General features: G+C 33.4%; 2 protein-coding genes across 3 annotated transcripts; one reads left to right on the forward strand and one right to left on the reverse strand.

The window, feature by feature from the left end:
* Positions 1-3,676: 3,676 nt before the first annotated feature.
* LOC124838073 (uncharacterized) lies at positions 3,677-6,581 on the forward strand. Its single transcript, XM_047313590.2, has one exon. It carries the CDS (start codon positions 4,022-4,024, stop codon positions 5,948-5,950), a length of 1,929 nt encoding a protein of 642 aa, XP_047169546.1. The 5' UTR covers positions 3,677-4,021; the 3' UTR covers positions 5,951-6,581.
* A 96-nt stretch (positions 6,582-6,677) lies between these two features.
* Positions 6,678-11,001, reverse strand: LOC124838072 (uncharacterized). Of its 2 annotated transcripts, XM_047313589.2 has the most exons (9): positions 10,728-11,000; positions 9,904-9,987; positions 9,394-9,789; positions 8,625-8,760; positions 8,296-8,458; positions 7,783-7,911; positions 7,463-7,657; positions 6,950-7,072; positions 6,678-6,854 (listed from the first exon to the last, which is right to left on the reverse strand). In XM_047313589.2, the coding sequence occupies exons 1-9, from the start codon at positions 10,927-10,929 to the stop codon at positions 6,747-6,749; spliced, it is 1,536 nt and encodes a 511-aa protein (XP_047169545.1). In that variant the 5' UTR covers positions 10,930-11,000; the 3' UTR covers positions 6,678-6,746. The 2 variants fall into 2 exon arrangements, with proteins under 2 accessions (XP_047169545.1, XP_087960251.1); XM_088104125.1 differs by lacking the exon at positions 9,904-9,987 and having other exon boundaries at positions 10,728-11,001.
* Positions 11,002-11,383: the final 382 nt, after the last annotated feature.

Here is an 11,383-nt window from a genome sequence, read left to right on the forward strand (position 1 = left end):
GCATAGCTAATTTTTGGGCCTAGGTGAAGAGGCATGACCTGTTATCCAATATGACCTCCATGAAGAACTTACTATGTGGCGTGATGAATACATAAGATTAGTGGGAAGCTATGATCAATTGAAATAACTACGAGAGTCTTTGGTGGTCCACGATCAATCACATGTATGCGTTCTTTAGGTCACACACATTACTTATTATTTGTAATGTACTTCTTTTCATAACAATTTGTTTCATGCCTTACAAGGTAATCTTACTAAGTGGATGACCATATCAAACATTAGGTATGCCATCGCAAATCGATACAATGTCCTCTTAGTCTGTCTCTCATATGATCAAAGTTATACGATATTCCCATTATGAAATTCACCGCCTCTTGATATCACACAACATCGATTGATATGCATTGGACACATTAATGGATTTCATTTTGTACAAGTAAAGTTATATTTCTTTTGTCTCATTATAAATTAAGATTCATTGACTAATATTAACTTTGCAGATTCACTTACAAGAAGGTTGTCCATTACCAATGGTGGACATGATATCCTCAACTCATTGTTACTCAGAGCAACGATGTGTCATGTGAACCTCTTGGGAATCCACCTATTTCGTCTTCTTGTTGAGCAACATCCTTCTGCTCAACAACATAGCCCTATTTTTCTTCACTAACAAAATGTTTCTCAATCACATCGACATCAACTTCTTAAGTTCGTGCTCTACAAGTTGATGTCGTAGGTTTTCTTCTTGTCTCACATTGTGATGAACTCTCACAATGATAGTTAGATGCACATCTTGTTCTAGCCATCTTTCTTAACCAAAATATATAAAATTACAAAATAAAAATATGGTTAAACCACTTCCGCAGTCCCTATTTAATGTTGAGTTTTCCCAAATAGATCTCTTTCTTAAGTTTTTCCCCCCAATTAGGTCCTTGAAAGTGAAAATTTGACTCAATTGACTTCTTGCCGTTAAATTGGTTAACGGGGTTAAGTTTTTCCTGACGTGTTAGTGTGAAGTGGATTAATTTAATGACATGGCCTCTTAGGTGGAAATTGTGTAATTAAAAAGTTAAAAGAAGGGTTTCTAAAATCTGAAAAGAACAGAGGAATATCTCATAGCGTTATTGGAAGTGGTGGAGTTGACTTGGCTACCGCCACCCATGCTGGAGAGGGCTAATACATGTTGGGACAACAAAAGCATATCAACCCAATAAGAACGATCTGAATGATAGGTGAATTGTAATTGAAAAGATTAAAACTTTTTCATCTTCAAGGATCTGGGTGTTTTTTAATCCCCATTTCCAGAGTTACTCATTTGAGAAGGATAATTGATTTGGCAGAAAGTGAAAGAGCGGTAGAAGAAAAAAATGATGATTGTTTGAGGGAATAAAAGAGTTTAAGTAGAAGAGTAACAGAAGAAGAAACTGGGGACCATAATAGGACAAATTTAGAGTAAATTTCCTTATTTTCTTTTGTAGTTTGTAATTGAAGGGTTGTCACAACGCAGTGAAAGAGGCAGTCACTTTCATTGTTTATTCCCCTTATCCTTTCTCTTCCTGTTTTAGAAGTAGCATATGGAATAGGAAACAACTTTGGGACATCAACTTTTTTATTATCTCTACTTTCTGCTTTACTTTATCTGGACATTAACTTTTTCATTTTTTCCTGCTTCCTCTCTAGAATGCTCAAGACTCATAAAAGGGGTTTTTCTCTATATTAATACACTGCTCATTCTTCTTCTTCTGCGAGTAAGTTTCTGACCCTCCCATTCTTTTCTTTTTCTTCATAATAATCTGCATCTTCTTCATGAATCTCATTGATTTTATCTTGATTGTACATCACTTTAACAACTCCATGTACCATTCTAATATAATAGAACATCTTTAACAATAAGTTGTAAGTTGTTCCTTAAACACTTTTTAGATTTAAGCTAAAATCTTAAAATATAACGTCTGTAGACTTTTGTCATTTATAAACTATTCAACTTGAATTAAAAAACGAAACAATATCCTTTAGAATTAAGATGGTAATAAAGTTAGAAAAATACAATAGTTGTATTTGTAACATTGGGGTGAGCAAAAACACAGACACTAATATGCTTTATGTATAATATTGAAAAATTCATATAGAAAATATGAACCCAACTCATGTAAAATAAAGTAACATACTATAGCACAAATTCATTTAATAACATATTATAAAAATAAAATAATCATAAAGTAAACTTTTATATTTATAAAAAAAATATTAAATGTGTATAAAAAAGTTTTACGCTTCGAAATATCGTTATTCTATAAGATATTAAGGTTACCTTTTATCTAAAATTTTAAAACAATTAATTTATGATCTCTTCTTTATATATTACTTAACTTTATACTTTAATTATACGCTAAGATTTAAGTTTACACTTAAATTTTCTATCATATAAGCATATTCACCACATAAAGAGTGCAGTTAGGAATTTAATGCATATCTTATAGTTTAAGACAATGGACAGAGATGAGTCCTTGAAGTGTACAAAATTTGCAATAAAAGTACACAAAGGAAGAATAGTATAAAATGATGAAAGTTGAATAACTTCTAAATTGCACAACCACCAACAAGTTGAATCCTAAGCTTGCTGTTTGGTAGCCTTTTGACAACTTTGAGAGAATCATGCCACAAAAGCTGATTTTTACAGTGCCTTTATATAAATTTTATTAATTTAGGATGCATTACTATTATTATTATTATTACTATTATTATTATTATTATTATTATTATTATTATTATTATTATTATTATTATAAAGTAAAGGTTTTATAAAATAGACATTGATATAATAAGTTAATAACACTTGGACGTTTGAGGTTTTTATCTGTTACGATGTTATTGTTAGAATTTTAAGTATAAGTCTAAGTTTCACGTTGGGTAAGTAAACACCTTTCATTAATTCATTTTTTAAGATTTTGGATAGAAAATAATATTAATCTCTTATATAACTACGCTTTGATTTTATTGATGTTGTATCTTTGGAACGAGTCTCCTCTCCCATCAATCCAACTCTTTTAAAGTCTACATTAAAATTATGACTCTAAGTGGACAATATGATACAAACTCAAGACACAACAATATATAGTCAACATGATAGTTTTAAATCTCAGATTAAGGTTTATATATCCACCTAAACAAAGTTATTAAATATAACAATTTTCGTATGACAACTTAACAAAAATAATATTAAAACGAATTATTTAATTAAATGGTATTTACTAAGAAATAAGGAGATGAAGTATATCTCTTAAAGTAAGAACAAATAATTCAATCCTACTATAACAAGCTTTACAAAAAAAAGAAAAGTGATAAAAGTCTTGAAATATTTACAATATAAGTTGTCTCTTTCACTCTTTTAATAATAGGTGTTTTTTATATAATAGGGGTATCTGAGAAGAGTATGGCAAAAACATAGGGACTGGTTGAATCTCTTGACTTATATTCAAACTATATTGAAGAAGTGCTAAAAAACATTAATTGTTACAAAGATAAAAGATGTCTGATAGGAGCACAACATATTTCACAAGTGTCATGTTCCAGCAGTATCTGACATGTTGACATACGATATTGGAGAAGTATCTCTACTTTATATCATAACTGCAATGCCAAACTCAAGTTGATTCCCCCCAAAAACTCAGGTAAAATTGGATCCTAACATTTGATTTTAGAAATGTAGGAGTGGTTGTAAGGGACGAATTCAAGTCACTTATCCAGATAATCAAATGAGATGGGCCAGTCTTTGAATTAAATGGCCACAAGCATTATTAAGCACATAATGACACAGACAAATATTCTTTTCATATTATAAAAATATTTAAAGGGAAAAGGTGATCTAAAAAGAAAAAGTTAGATCTCTGAGAAGAACTAGCTTTTTTTATCTGTGCCTTATGATCTATTCTCAAGGTGAAACCCAAACCAACAATCTTAAGTACATTTTCAGTTGCAAGAGATCACTCCAAAAGAACCAACTTCATTTGCTAGTAAAAATATGAATCATCAGCTGCTGCAGGTAGTTGCACTGCTGACACTCATAGCATTTGGAGGCACAAGTTGGACCATAGAAGCCTGCAGCCCCATTGACCTGGAAGCTTTGATGAGCTTCAAGAATGGAATTCAAAAGGACACATCTGGTCGCTTAGCTAAGTGGATTGGTGCGAGCTGCTGCAAGTGGGAAGGTATTATCTGTGAAAATGCAACCTCTAGAGTGATACAGATCAATCTCCCAGGATTTATTTCCACAGATACAGATTTATTTCAAACACAAATGATAGGGCGGATATCTCCTTCCATAACACTCCTCACCTCCCTTGAAATCATTGATCTTGGTGGTTTAGTTGGTCTTAGTGGAGCTATTCCAAACACCATTGGTTTGCAGCTGCCAAAGCTCCAAAAGCTCTACCTTTATGGCAACAATTTAACTGGTCCAATACCAGAAAGCATTGGACAGTTTCCAAACCTCCAAGACCTAGCTCTGCAGGAAAATAAGCTATGGGGGTCTATTCCTATGAGCCTTGGAAGCCTTAAAAGTCTCAAAAGGTTGCTGCTTTATTCAAATAAATTATCAGGTATAATACCATACTCACTTGGGAATTTGATAAATTTGGCAGAATTGGATGCTCATGACAATGCTCTTGTGGGTAATATACCCAATAGTGTTGGTGAGATGAAGGCTTTGACAAAGCTTGATCTTTCAAACAATTTGCTACGCGGGAAGATGCCTTCTTCATTAACCAATTTAACTGCCATTTCAGTTTTGTATCTGAACACCAATTCTCTTGAGGGAACCATAGCATTTCCTTCAAGATCTGGTGAAATGTCTTCTCTCGGCTTCTTAAGACTCCATAACAATCTCCTTGTTGGAAATATACCTTCCAATATTGGCTATTTGGTATCTCTTCAAAGACTTTCACTATCAAACAACAAACTTGAAGGAGTACTGCCGTCTAGTTTAGGAAATTTGGTATCACTGACCGAGTTATATCTCAGTGGTAACTTCTTGTCCGATCAAATACCAAAATCACTAGGCCAACTTTCTCGGCTCATAATGTTGAACATCTCTAGAAATTTGATTGAAGGACCATTACCTCAGGAGTTATCTTCCCTTCAAAATCTTCAAACACTTGATCTTTCTTTCAACCATCTGAAACTCTCTTCCATTCCAAAATGGATGGCAAACATGTCATCACTTTCCAACATTTACTTGGCTGGTTGTGGAATCCAGGGCCAAATTCCAGATTTTTTCCAAACAACAAATAGTCCAATACAGGAACTGGACTTGTCAGTAAACATTCTCAGTGGAAGCATACCATCATGGATAGGACGCCTCAGTCAACTCTACTTGTTAAATCTCTCTAGGAACTCTCTTTATTCAGACATCCCTGATTCCTTTAGAAATTTGCAAGATCTTGGTGTCCTTGATCTTCACTCAAATAGACTAACAGGTTCCATAGCTCCAGTATTTGATATAGAACAAGGTATTTTCGGGGGTTCACTGAAATTTGTCGATCTTTCAGAAAACAGCTTCTCAAGTGGTATTGAGGAAATTTCTGGAGGGCAACATAGTATTCAGTTTCTGAATTTGTCTCATAACCATCTGGAGGGTAGGTTACCAAATTCAATTGGGAGATTGAATTCACTTAAGAGTTTGGATTTGAGCTTCAACGAATTAGGCTCCAACATGCCAGAAGTGCTGGCAAATTTAACTTCATTGGAGATATTGAAGCTACAGGAAAATCACTTCACCGGTAAAATTCCAAACGGATTTCTCAAGTTGTTGAAGCTAAAGGAATTAAACGTATCTAACAATCATCTTGAAGGGGAAATTCCAGAGGGCAAACCTTTGATTGACTTTCCTGAGAGTTCATATTCTGGAAATAAAGGGTTATGTGGAAAGCCTCTCGGTCCTTGTAAACTTTGAAAATTGTCAAGCGTAATGCTTACTTAAAGCTACTCTCGCCATCATTCAGAAACATGATTTTCAGCTTGATACACAACCAGAAAACTGAGCATTCACATATTTCACCAGGAAAGGGATAGATACATCTCTTATTTCATTCATTCTTTTTTTTTTTTAATTTAGAAATCGAAACTTAAGACAAGGATTGGATTTCTGTGACAGTTTAAGATCCCGGATTCACAATATATTTATTAGAGGATCTCATTCCTAGAACACGAGAAGAAATGTTGTGCTTTTAGTGTTAGAAGCCAATCATGAAAAGTATCCTAAAATTTCCGAACAACTTCATGAGGGATAATTAAAATATGTAAAATCCTGAAATTCCGTTTTTTTACTATGGCTATTGATTGTTTGCTTGAACTACTGTACACCCATAATGAAGCATACTTGACTTAAAAATTATATGGTTGTTGCTACTAGCTGAATTACCTCTGTTCCGCATCAGAAACCACTAATTAAGTTGATTTAGTTACCTTGATAGAATAAATTTGTTTGCATATGGAGACTGTGGACCCTGTTGTCGTTATTTAAGTTGGTGTAGGTAGGCCCCTATTTGAATTTTTGTGTCAATGACATTTCCTTGAGCCTGGTCTTTCCACTATAAAAGTAGGCTATGCTATAAATTCCCATCATCACAGGCTTATTTCCTATCATTTGTGATAAGATATTAAACTCTATACCAACAAAATAAAAAAGATGACACTGAAACCCATCTTGAAATGACAATTGCTGATCATAATGTTTTGCAAGCATATTATTAAAGGGAATCCTCAGTTAGCCCCAGTTGCGGGTAATTCAAATAATCTATACAGTTTAGCCTAATACAACATAAAACTTGCTCTGGCAACTCCTCTGCTTTGTTCCCCTGAATTGTGATGCAAATATAAGAAAAAATGTTAGTAATTAACTGGAAAATAAGCAGAAAATACATTTCATTTTTACAATAGAGAAACTACTTGCCTGAATAGTTAGACCAACATCTAGAATGCAGTTCTTTAATCTGTCCAAGAAAGTATCGAAACCTTTCCTGGAGATATAACTGAACCTATGCATGTCCAAATCAATCTCAAAGTAATTCTCTCCCTGCCACAATATCATACTGATCAGTTTTTTCCAAAGATTCGAAAATAAAGTACTGCATGTGCACATTATGTGTCTTGCAAATGAAATGGCACCACCATAAAATGTGGTCCAAAGATATAGGTCTTACAAAGACAAAACTAAATCTACATTATCAATAAACTAGTGGAAGTAGCCCAGAGAAAATTGTGTTCCCTTTTAAGTCTAACTAGTGGTTCACAGTCTATTTTTGTCGATTGATGATCGTTTTTTTATAAGCAACTGATGACCGTGTTTGAAAATTAACTGCTTGATGAGACAATTTTTATCAATAACATAACAACAGAAAACATTCACTGGAGATATCAAAGACGTTATTGAAAAACCATTATGAGAAGCACTGAAGCAGCTTACTGTGTAAAACTCATGTTGCGGTCGTGAGAGAAAAGGTTTCTCATTGTAAGACTGTAAAAGCTTCCGCTCTGGTGCACTTAAATGAAGATCTTCTGGGTTGACAATACGGCCTAAAATTTTCAATCTTTCGCTGAAGGGAACAATTGCATCTCCTAGAAAAGTCTTTACTGTTTCAACTTCATCGTCCATCAACCTCTGTAGGCACGAATACGTTGTTACTTCATCAGAATAGAAATCATGACATTGTTCAATGCACACTTTAGCAGAATTTACGCTGCGATATTAAATGATAAATTAACTGCATTAAGGACCCATCGTACTCTGATGTTTTCTTGAAAATTCAACGGAAGGTCTTTGGAGTAACTTTCAGAAAGTTTGAAGTACATAACAAAACTCATTCCTTCCCCATCAGTTTCACCTTGAAAAAGTGAGGGAGGGTAAACAGGAATCTGAAATCCACAAAAATAAGAGTATAAGAGTATGCACCCAAAAACAATAGATTAGAGCATATTGAAAGAATTTAATTTATTTACACTTTCAGTGCAAAACCTGTTCACACAGACATCTAATATGGATTCATTTTTTCCCCACTTTATATTAGTCTATAGAATGATGCAGTTAAATGGTCAATTGTTATCGGATTTTGTGTTAAACAATTTTTTTTTAATTTTCCAAATGGAAGTTTTATATACTAAAAGTGCTTTTTGACTTTTCTGTTAGCAATAATGTGCCATGATCAGGCAAAGGTAAAAATAGACATAAAAATCTATCTAGCAATCCACAGTTACTACTCGAACGATTCTCAGCAAGAAGGGGAAGAAAAATATGAGTACCTGAACATTTACTACAAGTAGGGGTGGAAGTTTCCCAAAAGGACTCGCCTGAGGAAGTTCAACAAACCTGGCTATATGGTCTATTTTCCGAGGGGATAAGAATACATCAACACCAAATGGGTAATATGCAGAATAGTTTGAAGCAAATTCTTTCTTCTTATCCCTGCCATACAAATGATATAATTTGTCAAATAAATAAGCCCAAGTCAAACGTAATTTGTCTGTGGATACCTACGTTAAAGTATACACTTTAACTGTGATTCAAGTCAAGGCATCTGCGTACAATATTGTGTTCTTCAAACAAATTGCAAACAGAATCTTAATCTTACTTCAAATAGTTTGGTCCTCGAACTTTAAAAGTGCAGGGGCCAATTTGTGACCAAGAATCAAGTATTCTTTTCTCAATTGGACAAAAGGGTACTTGATAACCTGCCAGTGGTCTTAGTAGAATTGTCTTCGATGAAGCTGAAAACCATAAAAAGAAAAGAAACATGAGTTCATAATAAGAAGCAATGTGCTGAGAAAATAAGGATGCATTTTGAAATCATAACATAACATAAAAGTTGAATTTAGAACCGTGTAATGTTCATCAATTCAAATTAGCATGCATGCTAAGTGAACTTTGATAAAGAATATGGTTCTATACTTAATCGTTTTTTTTATTGGATTCTGCTTCCTTTTGTAAAATCTATCCAGTTATTAAGAAATTTAAGATATTTTCTTTTCTAATTTAAAAACTACTCTTCCATAAAAGAGGTTAAACATACAAGTCCTAACTCAACAATCCATATGACAAAATGCAGAGCTAAATCATAACTAATAGATAAACTCAAAGTGGGTGATATACAGCACGATTTGAAGAAAATTCTTTCTTCTACTCCCTGCCATAAAAGTGTTTTAACAAGAAAATAAGGCCAAGCCAAATATAACTCTGCCTGTGAATATGTACAAGTCTAAATTTTAATCGCGTAATTAAAAATTATCAAGGCATTGGTGTAAACACATATATCAAACAATAGAATCCCAATGTTTGATCAGTCCATTTCAGTGACAAGGATCATTAATGAAAAGAATTTTGTTTCGAGAACTTGAACTCACGTAGAGTAGCATTCCCATTCCATTTAGAAGAATGTTTTGTAGGATCCCTCTTCCTTGTATTAGGACTAGAACATAATGATCTCTGATCAATAGATGCAAGACATGACAAACAATTGTTTGGAAGAAGGCCGCAGTCGTCCAAATCTTCATCATCCCTTTTGGAGTGCTCATTTACTATCGAAAATTCATCAAGAAAAACAGGTTCTTGTGCTTCATTTACACTTCCCTCTTTTTTAAATTTAGAATCCATGATATCTACATCACAAGACTCAGTCTGTGGATTTTTCACCCCTTCAGAGTCATGTGCAGAATGTTCTTTTGATAGCTCCCCTGGTTCATGCATCTGATCTTTTAAAACTCCACGGTTTGATTCAGTTCCGTTTAGAGATATAAAATCTGCATAAATAAATTTTATTCAATCATATATTGAAAAATGTGATCATACACAATGCATTAAAGTGATTGTAACTAATACATCAAAAACTAAATTTAGAATACGCCAAATCATACCGTCAAGAACACTCTGGTAATCATCATCACACTCTGAGTCAAATAATGCAACAGAATCAAACCATGCTTCCTCAACAATTCCATCTGCCATACAAATTAAACACGGGAGAACTACGGATTTCAGGAAATAGCATTTGACACTAGCTAATTTAATAGATGTAAGGGAGAGAAAACTATAGAAAGTCCACTGAAATAGATATCCACTAATTAGCTCAGTTTCAATTTACAAATTTACGTTCAAACTTTTTTCTGAGGATAAAACTATCTGTGAAGAAAAGCGTAAATCCCAAGACCAACGCTTAGTTTACTATTAAATTTCAACACCTGCCTTAGGGAAGAAAAGATTAGTTTAATCCTTCTAATATAGGATCTATTCCCACCACAACCTCCCAGACATTTTATTCATATAACAATTGCCGCAAACTTCTAAGCTTAAGAGGCAAATTTACATCGGTTATTAAAATCTGTGTACTTCAGTGGTTCAAGGTTTGTTAGAACCTTCATTTAGATTCATGTTGAATGCCATTCCAACTATTTCACTCAGTCAGGTTCAATTGCTTCAGAATATGTGAAAACATAAAACCAAACACTCACTAAGCTGTAATAACTGTTAAAACAATCAACAGCTATCTCAGTTTTTCAAATGGCATAACCATTCTAATACATGCTCACATTACAAAGTCTCGTATCACAAAGGCATAAAAGCAAATAGCAAAACTGCAAAATGCAGCTACAAAACATAACACAAACGGCAAATCACTCTCCAAAAGAAGATAAAAACAAAACCAATCAGAGAAATGCATAATAAAAATAAAAGTATGAACCTTGGGAAATGGGTTTGGAAAAGGAGCGCGGCTGAGTCTCTGGCTCTGGCTCAGGCATATTATCAACCTTGTTCAATGATCCATTGGACAACTGATAAGACACTCTTTTTCTGAGTTCATCCCGTTTCTTCATAGTCTTCTTCTTGCAAAAATTCAACATCCCTCCTGCACATGCATCAGTCTTTGACATACAAGTACCCATAGCACAAATATCTCTGTCTCAGATCACTATCACACCACCATTCCAACACCTATGCCACGAAGAAAAAGTGACAATGACAACAACATATGGAGGCTAAACAAACAAATACAACAACGTTGAAAGGAGGAAAAGTATTTGGAAGACACGTACCTTCAAATAACATCTAATTTTATTTCTTTCAGATTGGAGAATAAAATTATAAACTTTTCTCCCTTCTTATAATTAATGCAATCTTCGTCTTTTTCACTTAAAGTATTAATATTAAATATATTCATTATTATAATTTATGACAGAATAAGTTTTTTTCATCTAAAATCATTTTCGTAAAATGCAAGAGTATAATTGTAATTTGACAGAATAAAATTATAACAGACTTTCTTAATTGTATGCTGATTCAATCATAAATTACTATATGTAATTTGTTAGTTTTATGATAATAAATCAATTATATGCT

This window comes from Vigna umbellata, chromosome 1 (assembly GCF_029865625.1).
Source record: "Vigna umbellata cultivar VRB3 chromosome 1, Vumbellata_1.0, whole genome shotgun sequence".
NCBI lineage: Eukaryota > Viridiplantae > Streptophyta > Magnoliopsida > Fabales > Fabaceae > Vigna > Vigna umbellata.